Source organism: Amphiprion ocellaris, chromosome 6 (genome assembly GCF_022539595.1).
Source record: "Amphiprion ocellaris isolate individual 3 ecotype Okinawa chromosome 6, ASM2253959v1, whole genome shotgun sequence".
NCBI classification, from domain to species: Eukaryota; Metazoa; Chordata; class Actinopteri; family Pomacentridae; genus Amphiprion; species Amphiprion ocellaris.
The window spans coordinates 2,201,823-2,218,632 of record NC_072771.1 but is presented as its reverse complement, the minus strand read 5'-3'; the positions used below and the strand labels follow the sequence as shown (position 1 = coordinate 2,218,632).

Genomic DNA, 16,810 nt, shown 5'->3' with positions numbered 1-16,810 from the left:
AAAAAGTAAAATGTCCTAAAAATGGATTTTTCAGCTGTGAAGCAAATTCAGGAAGTCAGATGACATTTAGATCTGATAAACTAAATCATTTCTACCCACAACAAAAATCTGGTTGGAATTGAGTGAATATTAGTGGAGAAAACAATTTTAGAAAAAAAGAGCATTTTTTTTTTTGATGATAAATTAGTAAATAATACCTTTTATTTTTTTAATTTTTTGTGGGAAAACAAATCAGCACAAGCTATTGACATGTTTATAACTTTTTCTGGAGGTTTCTGGGATGTTCAGTAAAAAAAATAAAGCAGTCTGTCATATCCTGTGAAAAATAATCAACAGGTGAGGCTTTAAGAGAATCTGAAGTAGTCAAAATAGTTGATGAAAACTGTCAATAAATGGCCGGATTTCAGGTCATCTGGACGTCGTCTGATGTTTTAACCCTCCTGTTGTACTCATTTACAGACACCAAAAAATATTATTTCCTTGTCTGAAAAAAATCCAAAAATTCAGCAAAAAAATTCTGAAAATTTGCAAAACCTTCAGGAAGGAAATTTCAATAATTCCTTAAAAGTTTCCCTTAAAAGTTTTATTTTTTTTTAAATCCCCCAAATGTGGTAAGAAAATTCTTGTAAATATTTTCAAAAAATTAGTAAAAATCTTCCCAAAAAATCCTAAAAATATCTAGAGATTCCATATATATCAGTAAAACTTCTAATATTTTCTTTAAAAACATTCACATAAAAATTATAGATTTTTTGTGTGAATGTTCTTAAGAAACATTTTTAACATTTCTTTTTTTTTTCACCACAAAATGTTCAAAAATTTCCCAAAAATATTGAAAAGAAGAAGTTTCACTGAAAATTATTATTATTTTTTCCACATTTTCAAACATTAAAACGGGTCAATTTTGACCGACAGGACAACATGAGGATTAATCAGTATGACATCGAAAAATGTCTTAAACTGGGATTTATGTGGTAAAAAGTCTAAGATTAAATTTGTTAAATTCTGCAGGACGTGACTTTAAGTTCAGCTGAGTCATGATCAGGACGATGAAACGTTGTTTTCTCCGGCAGGTCGTCACTTCCCCAAGAGTCCTGGCCTCAGTCTGGTGGTTCAGGCGAGCTTCGACGGCGAGCATCTTTCCACGGATCCGGTGGAGCATGGAGAGCAGCCTCAGTTCAGCACCGAGCTGGCCTGGGAGCTGGACCGCCGGATGCTGCACCAGCACAGGTCTGGACACGTCTGGAGACTAATTCCTGTCAGGAAATCACTCTCTTTTCATTTCCTCTCATGCCTGCATGGTTTTAAAATCATTTTGATTAGGAATTCCTATTAAATTTGGTGAAAAGCAACCAACATTCAACTGCAGTTCAGCAGCAAATAATTATGTTTGTTTGTTTTCTATTAAATATTTGACTCAACTGAACAAGAATGTAAAATGTCCATCTTAAATTATCCAGAGCTTAAAGTAGCATCATCATGTCCTGCTTTCTCTGAATACCACCTTAAAAACCCTCAGATTTTCAGTTAAAGTGACGTTAAAACAAGAAGAAATTGTGAATTCTCACATCTGACAAACCTGAGCCGTCAAATATTTAGGTTTTTCTTGAAAAATTACTTTTAAAAACAGTTTAATCGATTGTCTAAATTAATTTTCTGATTTGTTTCTGTGTTTCCACTGTTATTAATCAGCCAAACTTTGCAGTAATTGACTGATGTACGCTACCGTTTGGGGTCATTTAGAAATGTTCTTATTTTTGAAAGAAATTTTTTTTGTGTGTGTGTGAAGAATTTGTGTATATTTTTAGTGTATTTTTACAATGTTTTACTACATTTTTACTGTATTTTTATTATATTTTTATTGTATTTATACATTTTTACTGTATTTTTAATATATTTTACTATATTTTTAACGTATTTATACTATATTTCGACAGTATTTTTACTGTTTTCTAATATATTTTTACTATGTTTTATGAGATAATTTCTATATTTTTACTGTATTTTACTACATTTTTCGTGTATTTTGCTATATTTTTATAGTATTTATACTATAGTTTTACAGTATTTCTGCTGTTTTTTTACTATATCTTTACTGTATTTTTATGATATTTTTACTATATTTTTATTGTATTTATGCTATATTTTTACTGTATTTTCACTCCATTTTTAATGTATTTTTACTTTATTTTTACTGTATTTTATTACACGACCATTTAAAAGCTTGGGATCACTTAGAAATGTCCTTATTTTTGAAAGAAAAGCAGTTTTTTTTTCAATGAAGATAACATTAAATGAATCAGAAATACAGTCTAGACATTGTTAATGTGGTAAATGACTATTCTAGCTGGAAATATTTAATGGAATATCTCCATAGAGGTACAGAGGAACATTTCCAGCAACCATCACTCCTGTGTTCTAATGCTACATTGTGTTAGCTAATGGTGTTGAAAGGCTCATTGATGATTAGAAAACCCTTGTACAGTTATGTTAGTACATGGATAAAAGTGGGAGTTTTCATGGAGAACATGGAATTATCTGGATGACCCCAAACTTTTGAACAATAGCGTGTTTGTTTATAGCAGTCAAACTGTCAGACAAACCCAAATCTGACCTTTCCAGAGTTACTAAGCTCTATGATGCTAACTGACTTCTTCTCCTCAGACTTCAGAGAACTCCGATAAAGCTTCAGTGTTTCGCCGTCCACTCCATCAGCAGGAAGAGGGAGAATGTCGGCTACATCGTCCTGGACCTGCGATCGGTTCAGGAGGTCCGACAGGTAAATGTTCTCTCTGATGATGTCTTCTAAAGTCACGTCCAGCTCCTGTTTGCTGATTAATGTGTGATGTTCCTTCAGGAGCCTCGCTGGTTTCCGCTGCTCAGCAGTAAATACACCAAACAGAAACCAGCTCTGCTCCTCAGCATGCAGCTGGAGAACGACACCAAACCTTCAGAACCTTCACCGGACCGCTTCAAGGCCAGGAAGGCTCCTCCCAGACAAGGTCAGCTGACTCTTTACTGCAGTTTACTCTGTTCAGTCTTCAGTCAGAGATCATTTAGTCAAACCTCCACCTGGTCACAGTCAGAACACGCCACTTACTGAACGTTTTCTTATCGACAGATGTTCCCTAAACGCCCCACACTTTACTCAGCAGAGTCTGTGAGTGAGAACCTCAGGTTAAGGACTTTCAGAAGGACTGGATCTGTTTGAGCTTATTAAACCTTTAACCTAAGCTTTTCTCTTCGTTTTAGGTTCAACTCCAGCATCTGAGAGGATTTGGTTTTAGAATAATAGAAATTCCTTCATTAATCCCTGAGGGGAAACTTGGTTGTTAGAGCAGAAACAGTCCAGTTCCCACCATAAATACAGATAAATAAGCAAAAAAGTGACGAAAATAAAAATAAACAATAAGACTGTAAGACAGTGGCAAAGAAATAGATTCAGAAAAATGATTTAAATACAGACACACATTAAAATCATAGAAATAAAACATAAATGTAGACATTAAGATCATGAAAGTGCATTAAAAGTTAAGAAAATAGACTGAGCATCTAAGAAAGCTGCAGTAAACAATCTGGTTTTCAGGAATATAAAACATAAAATGTCTGATGTAAACAATGTACGAGTGTTTTATATGTATTTTATGTTTTAGGCCAACTTAATTTCCAGTCTGGAGATGGAGTTTTTACAGTAGCAGCTCCAAAGCTGCTTCTTTCAATAAATGTTCTTCCTTTGTTTATATTTTAGTTATTATGTCATATTTTTGACAGTTTTGGGTCATTTTTATACATTTTCAAAAGTTATAAACTCAAACAGGGTAACTCTGACAGAGCTGAAATTTGTCCAGGATGTACAGCAGTAATGAGTGATCAAAAGTTATCAAAATGCTCCACAACAGTCTGAGGACGTGGAAATGGCAGCTGGTGGATGTGGACATTCCCCATGAAACAGGAAATGCTGTGTAACTGCCCTGAACATGCTCCAATCTGCCTCAAACTCTACATGTGTGATCAGAGTCCTGCCCTGATGACATTCACATGCTGAAATACAGCTACAGTCATAGCGCCCCCTGGTGGATGGAAGGAAATGCTCTATAACTAGCCTGTACATGCTCCAATCTGCCTCAAACTCTACATGTGTGATCAGAGTCCGACCCTGAAGAATTCCATAGACCAATATACAGTCACACTGATAGCGCCCCCTGATGGATGGACAGGAAGTGCTGCTTAACTAGTCTGTACATGGTCCGATCCGCCTGAAACTTTATATGTGTGATCAGAGTCCGGCCCTCATCACATCCATAGGCTGACATGCACTCTCGGTCGCAGCGCCACCTGGTGGACATGCTTGGATTCACTGACCAGCAAGGATGCGAGGACCCGTCCAACGCTGCTTGCAGCTTTAGTTATATTTTATGTTTTCAGGGCCTTTTAGCTGCTCTTAATGGTCTTAATATTTCATTTTTTGAGAAATCGATCTTACAGATTGCTGCCCTGAAAGTCGAGGCTGACACCATCTGTATTAACGCCTCATTCAGATTGTTTTCTGACTTCTTCAGATGCTCTGATGTTCAACGTTTTGCCTCGGAGCTGCTGCTGTGTTGATTTTTATGCTAATGATTGCACTGATTAATGTCTTTCTTCTTCTTCGTTGCTTTGTTCTGAGGTAGTTGTCCATTGATGTCAACATTTTCAGGGTTTAATTTGAAGGTGAAAGCAGCAGGAGTCGTCGAGGTCGAGGTGGTTTTGGCGAACAGTGTTTTTGAGCATTTTAGTCTATTTTAGCGAGTTTTATCTGGTCATGATGTTTTGCACATATTATTATTATTGTTGCTGCCTGTCTGATAACGGGTGCAGTGTTGTGGTCAACCAGAACTGTTTTAAATTTTTGTAGATTTTTTTAAACTGTGAGTTTATCAAACATTTACTGATCAGTTTTGGTTTTTGCTTCTAAACTTTTCAATAAATCTGAGTTTATTTCCTGCTAGATTTGTGTCTAAACCAGATGTTTTTTGTGTTTTATCTCCTGCTGCTGTAGGTTCCTCGTCAGTAACTGATCTTCTCCCAGACAGACTGGAGGCAGTTCTGGTTCCAGATCAGGGCTACCATCAGGTGGGACCTGCAGATCTCTGCACCGACGTCTTCGTCCTCTCCGTCACCGTGGCGTTCGCTACCAAACTGGAACAGGTAAACAACAGCTGATAACCTCCAACCTGAGCTGAGTTCATGTTCCTTTAGATAACGCTTCCATGAGAATGTCCAGAAGTTTCCAACGTCTGGAACAGAGTCTGATAACTGAGAACGGAGAAACACTTTTTCTTGGCTGGAGACTCGTGAGCTGGTTGTTTTCGGTTGTTCCACGTAAAGATAAACGGAGCCGACGACAAAATGAGTCTGAGGGAAGCTGAGCAGAGAATTAAAGCTGGTTATTGTCTAAACATTATTACTTGGTCTCATAACGGCTCAGATGACAACCGCCTTCCTCCTGAGTGTCATAAAAATGATGCTGAAGATGGCAAACGAAACCAATCTGTTCAAGTAGAGACAGAAGGCAGTAAAGTATCTTTCTGTAAACAGCCTTAAATTCAAAACGTCAATTAAAATGCAGAGTTTAGTTTCAGAAAGCACTTTTTTTAATGCAGCAGCAAAAACATTACTTGTTAAAAGGCAGTTTTCATATATTTCAAACCATTAAATCAGCTGTAAATGTAAATACTTAAGAATATTTTAGGTTTTTAGCCACTTAAATGTGAGATTTTCCTGCTTTTATTCCGAATTTCAAGATTCTTTGTTTCAAAAAAGTTTCACTGGGAAATGCAAAAGTCAGCTGCCTTTTTTTGACATTTTTAAAAAGTGTGAGTGTTTCAGTAGTTTGATGATAGAGAGAAATGTTTTGATTGCTGCATCTTCAGTTCCACCAGGAAAGTAATTATTATCGGTTCATTGATTATTTACCTTTTATGATTCAACCAACTAAAAATATATTAACCGATAAGTCAGAAGATTAGCTGTAGTACCTGATCACTATTTTCCATAATTTAGTGATTTTAGCATTATAGGGGTTTAGATAGTAAAGGAGCACCATAACAAAGGCTTTAGTGATGCTTAATGCCTCCTTTTATAGGCGAGCTAAAGTTCACTAAGGCAGTTTTACGATACATCAGCAAAGAGATTGGTTATTAAAAGGCAGTTTTTCTGTTTCAAACCGTTAATTCGGTCATAAATGTGAATATTGAGTATTTTATATTTTCAGCCACTTAAACATGAGATTTTTCAGCTTTTATTTAGAATTTTCTGATTCTTTTTTGTTTTAAGAAGGGAAAAACATCTGAAAGTTTCACTGTGGAAATAAAGTAATTTGCCTTTTTTGACATTTTTAAAAACTGTGTGTTTCAGTAGTTTGTTGATTATTCAGATATGTAGTTTTGGTTGCTGGAAAGTAATCATCATCATTATTAGCGGTTCATTGATTATTTACCTTTTAGGATTTCACCGTCAAAAAATACGCTAACTGACTAGCTGTAGTACCTGATTGTTCCACAAGGTGGAGCCCCTCATTAATTGTTAATAATTTAGTGACATAATGACGCTGTCACTAAGATTACCAGTGGTTTCGTGTTGACGAGCAGAGAGCATCATGGGGGTTTAGATAGTAAAGGGGCACCATGATGAAGTCTTTAGTGACGCTTAATGCCTCCTTTTATAGGCGAGCTAAAGTTCGCTAAGACAGATTTATTCTGGCATTGTGGCTAATTATTGGGACGTCATAAACCAAGGACTTCCTGTAATCATTTAGAACATCTTGTTGTTCCTGCAGCTGATCCCCAGCACCAGGAAGCTGTCGGCCGAGGGCTCAGACTTCTTCTTCTACTACTCTCTGCTGGGCAACGACATCACCAGCGAGCCTTTCCACAACCTGCTGAGTCCCGACTTCGAGCCGGAGCGCGCCTCGGTGCGCATCCTCAGCAGCAAACAGATCCTGCAGAGCTTCCTGTCCCAGCAGCCCAGTTTACAGGTGACAGTCTGAACCTCTCACAGCTCTTCACCCCGGTCCTTCCTCTGCTTTAACCCGAGCATCGACCCTCCTCAGATCCACCTCTGCTGTGGGAACCACTCCCTGGGCAGCACCGACGTTTCCCTCTCGGCTCTGTCGGCTGTTTCCGTGGATCTGGAGGAGAAGGCGGCGACGGTGGAGGGAGCGTTCGTCCTGGAGCCTCCGAGACGAAACAAGCTGAAGCTGCCGGTTGTTCCTGTGGATCTGCAGCCGACTGTAGGAGTCGCTGTTACCCTGAGGAGGGAGGAAGTACCACCACAGGTACGTTATTAACCAGAGGTTATTGGCAGGTTTCTGTCAGCATTCAGAGGATAAAAACACACAGCATCCTGTACAGACCTATAATCATTAGATTATAAGACGATTTGAAAGTTAACGCTTCTGTTTTAACCGGTGCTTAAGACGTCTCAGATTCAGGATTTGTTAAAACTTGCAAATAAAGCGGATTTCTGAAACATCTCTCTGTAATACATCGGATCTGTTTGATCAGTGTTTTTGTGATAATAATAGCGGAATGGCTTCACCAGTGATTAGAAAGATTTCACATGTTGGTAGAAATGGAAGTTATAGCCAGTAGAAGTAGACACACGTTAAAAAGTTCATAATATTTATTTATTTATTGTTTTACACACATGCATTAAGACTGCATTCTTTCTTTCAGCCAGCTGGGGGTCAATCCACTTTTTTTGCATTTTTTTTAAATGAATCCTGAATCTGAGATTTTAAAAAAACTGAGGCTTCTTAGCCAGAATTTGCTGCTTTCTCTCCATTCACAAGAAACTTCTGAACATCTCCGTCTTTTTGTGCAATTGTTTGCATCTTTTAGTGTAATATTTGCTTCCCTTTATGTCAGTTTTGCTTCTTTTTGTGTCATTTTTGCATCTTTTTGTTTATTTTTGCTTCTTTTTATTTCATCTTTGCATCTTTTAGTTTCATTTTTGCATCTTTTTCTTTCATTTTTGCTTCTTTTTATTTCATCTTTGCATCTTTTTGTTTCATCTTTGCATCTTTTTGTTTCATTTTTGCATCTTTTTGTTTCTTTTTGCTTTTTTTAATGTCATTTTTGCATCTTTTGTCATTTTCCTTCTTATACTGTAATTTTTCCGTCTCTTTGTTTCCTTTTTTTCTGAAGACTCTAGGACATATACCTAAGAAATCTGAACGTCTGAAATTGGCATCTTGTTCAATTTCCAAATTGCGAGATTTATTGAAAGTTTCCGTTGGGTGAAGACTACGACAGCAGCTGAAAAATGGCTGCCAAAGATCATTCCTACAAAGTTGAACACATTTATTTTTATCTTGTAAAATAATTGTGCATATATATATATAAATCACAAAAGTCTTCAAAAATATCAGTGTTTTATGCTATAAAAATTAAAGCACATCAGAGAAAATTGAGCAGAAATTGTTCTAAAAGTTGATGATTTGAGATGAAAGATTTATTGTTTTTTAGTGAAGAGGGAACAAAAATTGGACGTTAATGTCAGTAAATTAATGCACTTAATAGAAAATATGGTTTTTTTTGTTGTCATTATCATATTAAGGTTTTTCTGTCATTTCTACAGTCTGTAGGGAATAAAGAAGGTCCTGGAGCTCCTCTTTCTGCTGCTCAAAGACCTCGAAGCTCCTCTCCAATCAGAAAACCTCCAGACTCTCCTGCTGCTGCTGCTGCTGCTGCTGCTGCTGCTCTTCCTCCTGCTCTTCCTCCTGCTCTTCCTCCTCCATCCTCCCACACTGAGAGTGAAGCTGAGAGTCTTCTGGAGGAGCTTCAACGAGCCAAAGATCAGGCAGAACTGGCAGGTTGGTCTCAGAACGCCACAGATCATCTCCAGATGTTTGGTTCCAGAGCTGAAGGTGTTTTTGTTTGTTTGTTCTTCCAGCTGCAGATCTAGAGGTTCCTGATGTCCTTCACCGTCATCCTGAAGCTGAAGGAGCTGAAGGCGGAGCTGAAGGAGGAGCTGAAGGCGGAGCTTCGTCCGTCAGCGTTTCTGCTCCCAAAGTTTCCATCCCGTCCTCGGCTCACCACTACTGCTTCTCTCTGGAGCTCCGCAGCCTCGGAAACCTCAGCCTGACTCACCCCATCGCCGCTACGCTCAGGTAGAAACACCTCCTCATCTCCAGGATGGTGGGCTCAATGGAAACTATCAAAGTCGCACAAGGTTTGACGTAAAGCATGGAACTGTGCAGAAGGTTTGAGGCAGTTTAGATTCTTCTCCATCACACGTCCAGATGTTCAGATGTTCAGAGTGTTGAAGAACTACATTTCTTTTATTACATGATGGAGCAAAAAAGTTTATTTCTGTAGCACCTTTCTATACACGAAGGTTACTCAAAGTGCTTGTAAGAAAAACAAGTTAAAGATACCATACAGCAGAATAAAATTACAGTAATTAAATTAGATTCAATAAATACATTGAGTAAAGTACACAGATTTTGTAGAATAAATAAACTGATGAACAGCATAAAAAGACAAAAGATCAGACGATTAAAAGCTTCTAAAGACAAATAACACAGTAAAAATGTAGAGGAATCTATTATGATTAAGTAAAATAAACTGCAGACAAATTTAATAAAAGTTCGGGCAGTTTAGATCAAATTGATTATTTAAAAGCAGTGGAGAAAAGAACTGTGTTTAGGGCGAATCTAACTTTATAGAATAATTAAAACTGGTTAAAATAGCAGAAAAAGACAGATAGAATAAAAAAAATAAAAGCACGTACAAGATAAAGAATAGAGTAAAACTGGGGAAAAAAATAAAATAAAAGTGCAGGCAGTTTAGATCAAATTTATTACTTAAAAAAGGCAGTTCCTGTTAAAAATGGCTGCATTTGTGGCAAATCTAATTTTATAGAACAATTAAAACTGATTAAAATAGCAGTAAAAGACCTAAAAAAAAAGAAAGCCAAATAATACAGTACATTTTACAGGAATCTATTATAAAAATTAAAAAATAAATCAGTAGAGAAAAGAGCTGTTCCTGTTAAAAATGGCTGCAATTGGAGCAAATCTAACTTCACAGAATAATAAAACTGGTTAAAATAGCAGAAAAAGACAAAAAAAAAAAAAGAAAGTTCATATGAGATAAAGATTACAGAAAAATTGGAGAAAATGAATTAAAAATAAAGTTAAATAGGCTAAAGTTTAGTTTTGTTTTTTTTTTTACAAATTTATGAACAATTCAGCACAATAAGTGACAAAAGAAAGTGAGATATTGTTTTAGATGTTCATGATGAACTTATATTGTATTAAAAAGTGTAAGAACATGGTAGAAATTATGAGAAATGATATAGAAGCTGCATTTTCTCAACAATTTGCAATATTTTGAAAGAGTATGAGTAATTTTACACTTTGAAATCATAGTAAAAACATATATATTAATAAAAAAAACTGATAGAAATTGTTAAAATTTGCCACTTTGTAGTTTTTAGCCAAAACAAACATCTTGGTCAAGTTAAAATTCACTTTAAGTCCAAAATTTATGTCCCTATGAATAATTTTAGGCTCAAGTGTAGCTCTAAAAACAGAAAAGTTAGAATTTTTAAATCATAAAGTGTAACATTTAACATAATATTAGTGCAATGATATTAATTATGTTCTATAAATCATCTGTTTACCACATTTATGTTCATAGATAGTTCACAGTATTTTGATCTACAGGCTAAAGTTTAGTTTTTCACTAGTCTAAGTCTTACTCTGTCCTTTCCTGACTGATTTGTGTGTGTTTTTTCCAGATATTCGTACCAGTTCTTCGGCAGTGCAGCTCCCATCATGACCAACCCTCCTGTGGAGCTGAACAGGAACATGGAAGTTTCTCTTCCTCAGTCGTTCTGCGCCTTCGACTTCGCTGCTCTGCAACAGCAGCTTCAGGACACTTTCCTCAGGTAGCAACACCTTCATCTTCTCTCTACATGTGTTCTTTACACTGCAAAACTCCAAATCCTACCAAGTCTGTTTGTCTTATTTTTAGTCAAAATGTCTCATCCCACTTGATTTAAGATAAATTCACTTAACAAGAGACATTTCAGCAGATGGAGGGACTTGTTTTAAGACAGTGCATCTTAAATATCTTGTTAAGTCAAACAATCTTGAAATTATCTTGTTCTGAGTTGAATTTTACAAGAAAACTCTAAATAAGTTTAACCCTCGTGTCGTCCTGCAGGTCAAAATTGACCCGTTTTAACGTTTGAAAATGTGGAAAAAATATAGATTTTCACAGTGAAACTTCTGATGTCCACATTTTCAACATTTCAACATTTTTTGGTGGAAAAAAAGAAATGTTAAAAATGTTTAGAAAATAGAAAATATTTGATTTGTACATATAAAATTTCACAAATATCACTAAAAATATCTATAATTTATGCTGTTGAAGTTTCAGGGAAATCAGAGATGGTGGAGCAGAAATTGTTCTCAAAATTAGAGGATCTGAGCTTGAATCACGCCAATAATTAATGTTCAGTGTTTTTGGTGCGATTTTAATACATTTTTGTGTAAGTTTCTGTTGCTAAAGTCATTTTTCAGCTTGACAACCAATTTGTTGTTGTGTTTTAAACTGTTTTAACAGATTCTGTGCAGATTTTGTCATTAAAATTTCCTTTTGTTGTTTGAAATAACTGTTAAACCAACTAATAAAGTGTGTTTAAAAATTTTTAAAGACCCTCGACTCAAATTTCAATGTGCAAATAAAATGCTTAAAATAGTTTGATGGGCAGTTTTTGAATTAGAAAGTATTTGATTTATAAATATAAAATTTCACAAATATTGCTAAAAATATCAATAATTTATGCTCTAAAAGTTTCAGGTGAATCAGAGATGGTTCAGCAGAAAAAATTTGACGATTTGAGCTTGAATTACTTCAATCATAATTGTTTTATAGCGTTGATTTTCAGTGTTTTTATTTGTGGCTTCTGTGCTGCAGGTTTCCTCTGATCGTGGAGGTTTGGCACCGAGACGCCTCCAGCAGAGACCAGCTGATTGGACGAGCCTCCGTCCTGCTGTCTCACCTGCTGAGTTCTGACAGGAGCCGGTTCCTGGGGCCCGCCGGAGAGCAGGGCTGGAGACAGACCCACCAGGACCGGGTCCCCGTGGTCCCCGTGGTCCAGACCCAGCGGTAGGAGGCGGCTCCAACCAGCCGATCTCATCACGGTGACCCTAAACCTGTTTAACTCTGCGTTTTCCGTCCTTCAGAGCCGCTGAGAAGGTGGCGGAGCTGAGCTACGTGGCGACGCTGGAGGACCTGGGGTTGGTTAAAGCCACCGAGGTCATCGTGTCCGAGTCGTCACAGGCGAGTCGGCAGGTCGAGGTCAGAAACGATGTTAACCCTCCTGTTGTCCTCATTTACAGGCACCAAAAAAATATTGTTTCCTTGTTTGAAAAAAATCCCAAAATTCAGCAAAAAAATCCCCAAATTTCTGAAAATTTGCAAAACCTTCAGGAAGAAAATTCCAATAATTCCTTAGAAGTTTCCATTAAAAATTTTATTTAAAAAAATCCCCCAAAGTTGGCAAGAAAATTCTTGTAAATATTTTCAAAAAATGAGTAAAAATCTTCCCAAAAAATCCTAAAAATATCTAAAGTGATTCCATATATATCAGTAAAACTTCTAATATTTTCTTTAAGAACATTCACATAAAAATCAACCAAAATCCAGTGAAATTTGTTGGATTTTGGTTGATTTTTTTTGTGAATGTTCTTAAGAAACATTTCTAACATTTCTTTTTTCCACCAAAAAATGTTCAAAAAATTCCCAAAAATGTTGAATGTTGAAATGTTGAGCGTCCTCGATGTCCCCTTAGTGCCCAGTGTCCAAGACTGGTAACTGTAACCTATTTTGGTCACATTTTGCATAAAAATGTAATATTTTCAAAAATGTTCAGCCTTCTGTAAATTTCAAAATATTTCTCCATGCATCAACTTTCCAAACAAGTTGTTTTAAATCAAATTTTAGGTCATTTTTTGCTTTTTCTGTTATTTCTTGCGCTCAACTCAGAGTTTTTGATAGATCGGGGTGTCATCTGCGTAGCTTTTCATAGCAATGCAGATGAGACTCCGATCCATCTAAAACTCTAAAAAGCAGTACTTTAAAAACTTAAAATAATAATAATTATTGTTGGAAACTTCAATGTCCTTTTAATGCATACGTCTTCGACTGGTAGGTGTAAACTATTTAAGTCATATTTTGCATAAAAATGTAATATTTTCAAAATTTTTCAGTCTTGTATTTCAAAATATTTCTCCATGCAGCAACTTTCTAAACAAATAATTTTAAATCACATTTTAGGCCAGATTTTTGCCTGATACTTTAAATGCATGCAGCTCATAATATTTAAAGCATCTTTTCTTTAACCTTCTTAAAGAGGACATAACTGATACTCATTTATTTTTTAAAAATGTTTTACACCCGGACCGAACCAAATATTCGGTTCTTTAAAATAGCTTAGATAGAAAGACTTTTCATCCCCCTTTGGGTAATTTAAGGTCCAGCGGCTCACATGCGTTAAATTTTAGAAAAATAATAAAACCAATGTAGAAAAGAAAGTGAAATGAACCTGCAAATCGTGCTTTATGAAGAAATAAGGTGCCAAAAGTATTGGTATTTACACTAAAGGTGCAGAAGAGTGTTAAAAAGTATTAGTAGAGAGCAAAAACGGAAATATTAATAAACATTTAGGAGATCCTGTGCCTAGAATTCCAAGTTCAGAATCACCACAGACAGACATGAGTAAGATGCCGTTTAGATCTCACATGTCGCTGCCAGACATCACCTATTTCCTGTTTTCGTTGGTCTCCAGGATGAACCTCCAGCCCTCTCACGGCCGTCCTCCCACCCAGCGGCTCCCGTCCGGCCTCCGGCTCCCAGAGACACCCTGGAGTATCGGACGGCTCTGGAGCTGGAGCTGTGGAAGGAGCAGCAGGAGGATCTGTTCGACGATCAGGTGAAAACTGTCTCTACAAAGAGCTCCTTACTGAACATTTAAACATGACGTCATTCATAGACACGGAGAATTCTCATATTAAGTTGATTTTTATTTAATTATCCTGCTTTTTCTGGCTGGAAATAACACAAATAAGTGACAAAACATTGTAAGACATTTCAATAGAAATGTGTAATAGATGTTTTATTGTTATAATGCTTAAAAATAGAAAAGATAGAAATTACCAGGATCAATTGAAATGGTATAAAAACTGAATTTTCTCAACAATTTACAACATTTTTAAAGACTACTAGTAATTTTGGACATTGCATTCATAGTAAAATAATAGATATTTGGGGAAAAAACATGAAAATGGATCAAATTTATCACCTTTTTATGTTATTTTACCCAGAAGAAACCTATTAGTCAAACAAAAATTCACTTTAAGTCAAAATTTTTTATGGGTATGAATCATTTTGTGCTTAATTTGAACTCTAAAAACAAGAACCGCTCCAAAATTTAGAATTTTATTTCAGGAAGTGTAATATTTAACATCATTTAAGTGCAGTGATGTTGTTTTTGTTCTGTAAATCATCCGTCTGTTGCATTTAATGCTAGTATTTTTTAACCCATTTATTAACCGTTAAGTGTGATAATTTTTGTGTATTCATGTAGAATATAGAAATTTAAGAGTAGTCGAGTATAAATGTAGAAAACATGTAAATAAAACCCCAAACAGCAGCTCTGTCTGGTCTTTATCAGCTGCTCTTTGCTCTATAAAATGTCTGCAGCTTCAGCTCCTCTTTTAAGATCGTTTTTCTGTCAGATGGTAACTTTTTCCTCCAGTCCACTGAGCCTTTCATGTTCTGCCGGTTTAAATAAAGTTTTTGTTTCAGCTGAGGAGGAAGGAGTCGAGCCACATGCAGGCGTTGGCAGAAGAGTGGAGGAAGAGGGACCGAGAGAGAGAAGCTCTGGTCAAGAAGAAGGTGGAGAATCTGCACAGATACCTTCAGATTACAGATTAAACTGTGATCTGACGTCTCTGATCTCTGATTGGTAGGAGGTGGAATACAACCATCTGGAGGAGCAGCTCCAGAAAACCCTGTCTGATCTGGAGAAGAGAGAAAAGCAGCTGGCTGAGGCCGAGCTGGAGGTCAGAACTTACTGCTGCTTTTATCCACAGGATCTGAGGATCTAACATCCCATAAATACAGTTTATTATACAACAGGAGACATAGCTGTCCCAAGGAGACACAAAATGACACAAACAAGATGAATAATGACCAAAACCACACAAAATGACACAAGATACAGAACAAAAACGAAACGAAAAAAGTGAACACGAGATAAAACTGTCCCGAAGACGCATTAAACGACCAAAACAAGACACAAAATGACAAATGCAAGACAAAATAAGACACTATATTACAAAAACATGACTGAACATGACAGAAACGAGACACAAAAACCCACAAACAGGACGAAAAATTACAAAAATGAGACACAAAATGGCAAAAACGAGACAGAAAACGACAAAAAAAAAAATGACAAAAATGAAACAAAAAGTTACAAAAAAGAGACAAGAAATGACATAAACACGACAAAAAGTTACAAAAACAAGACAGAAAACGAGATAAAACTATCCTAAAGATGTATTACAGTGGCATGAAAAAGTATCTGAACCCTTTGGAATTTCTCACATTTCTGCATAAAAGCACCATCAAATGTGATCTGATCTTTGTTAAAATCACACAAATGAAAAAACAGTGTCTGCTTTAACTAAAACCACCCAAACATTTACAGGTTTTCATATTTTTAATGAGGATAACATGCAAACAATGACAGAAGGGGGAGGAATAAGTAACTGAACCTTCACATTTAATATCTGGCTGCCCCCCTTTGGCAGCAATAACTTCAACCAGACGTTTCCTGTAGTTGCAGAGCAGTCTGGCACATCGATCAGGATCAATCTTGGACCATTCCTCTTTACAAAACTGCTGCAGTTCAGTCAGATTCCTGGGATGTCTGGCATGAATCGCTCTCTTGAGGTCATGCCACAGCATCTCAATGGGGTTCAAGTCAGGACTTTGACTTGGCCACTCCAGAACGTGTATTTTGTTCTTCTGAAACCATTCTGAAGTTGATTTACTTCTGTGTTTTGAGTCATTGTCCTGTTGCAGCATCCATCCTCTTTTTAGCTTCAACTGTCTGACAGACAGCCTCAGCTTTTCCTGCAAAACATCCTGATAAACTTTTGAATTCATTTTTCCATTAATGATTGCAAGTTGTCCAGGCCCTGAGGCAGTAAAACAGCCCCAAACCATGATGCTCCCTCCACCATGCTTCACAGTGGGGATGAGGTGTTGATGTTGGTGAGCTCTTCCATTTTTCCTCCATACATGACGTTGTCTGTTCCTCCCAAACAATTCAACTTTCCTTTCATCAGTCCACAAAATATTTTGCCAGAAGTTCTGTGGAGTGTCCAAGTGCCTTTTTGTGAACATTAAACATGCAGCAATGTTTTTTTTAGACAGCAGTGGCTTCCTCCATGGAGTCCTCCCATGAACACCATTCTTGGCCAGTGTTTTACATATTGTCGATGTATGCACAGAGATACTGGACTGTGCCAGTGATTGCTGGAAGGCTTTAGCAGACACTCTAGGGTTCTTTTTTACCTCTCTGAGCATTCTGTGCTGAACTCTTGTTGTCATTTTTGGTGGACGGCCACTCTTTGGGAGAGAAGCAACAGTGTCAAACTCTCTCCATTTGTAGACAGTTTCTCTAACTGTGGATTGATGAACATCCAGACTTTTAGAGATGGTTTTGTAACCTTTCCCAGCTTTAT

The 16,810-nt window shown here is 36.7% G+C and overlaps 1 protein-coding gene across 1 annotated transcript in view; it reads left to right on the top strand.

Moving 5' to 3' along the window:
• Window positions 1-16,810, top strand: part of cep120 (centrosomal protein 120) — a 39,436-nt gene that overhangs the window by 1,346 nt on the left and 21,280 nt on the right. The window contains exons 2-15 of the mRNA XM_055011777.1: window positions 1,074-1,230; window positions 2,665-2,779; window positions 2,858-3,002; window positions 5,039-5,187; window positions 6,818-7,015; window positions 7,091-7,315; window positions 8,620-8,854; window positions 8,935-9,151; window positions 10,786-10,935; window positions 11,970-12,161; window positions 12,239-12,353; window positions 13,843-13,986; window positions 14,862-14,951; window positions 15,026-15,118. Of these exons, the coding sequence (XP_054867752.1) occupies window positions 1,074-1,230; window positions 2,665-2,779; window positions 2,858-3,002; window positions 5,039-5,187; window positions 6,818-7,015; window positions 7,091-7,315; window positions 8,620-8,854; window positions 8,935-9,151; window positions 10,786-10,935; window positions 11,970-12,161; window positions 12,239-12,353; window positions 13,843-13,986; window positions 14,862-14,951; window positions 15,026-15,118 (2,225 nt within the window). The remainder of the gene's footprint in view (window positions 1-1,073; window positions 1,231-2,664; window positions 2,780-2,857; window positions 3,003-5,038; window positions 5,188-6,817; window positions 7,016-7,090; window positions 7,316-8,619; window positions 8,855-8,934; window positions 9,152-10,785; window positions 10,936-11,969; window positions 12,162-12,238; window positions 12,354-13,842; window positions 13,987-14,861; window positions 14,952-15,025; window positions 15,119-16,810) is intronic.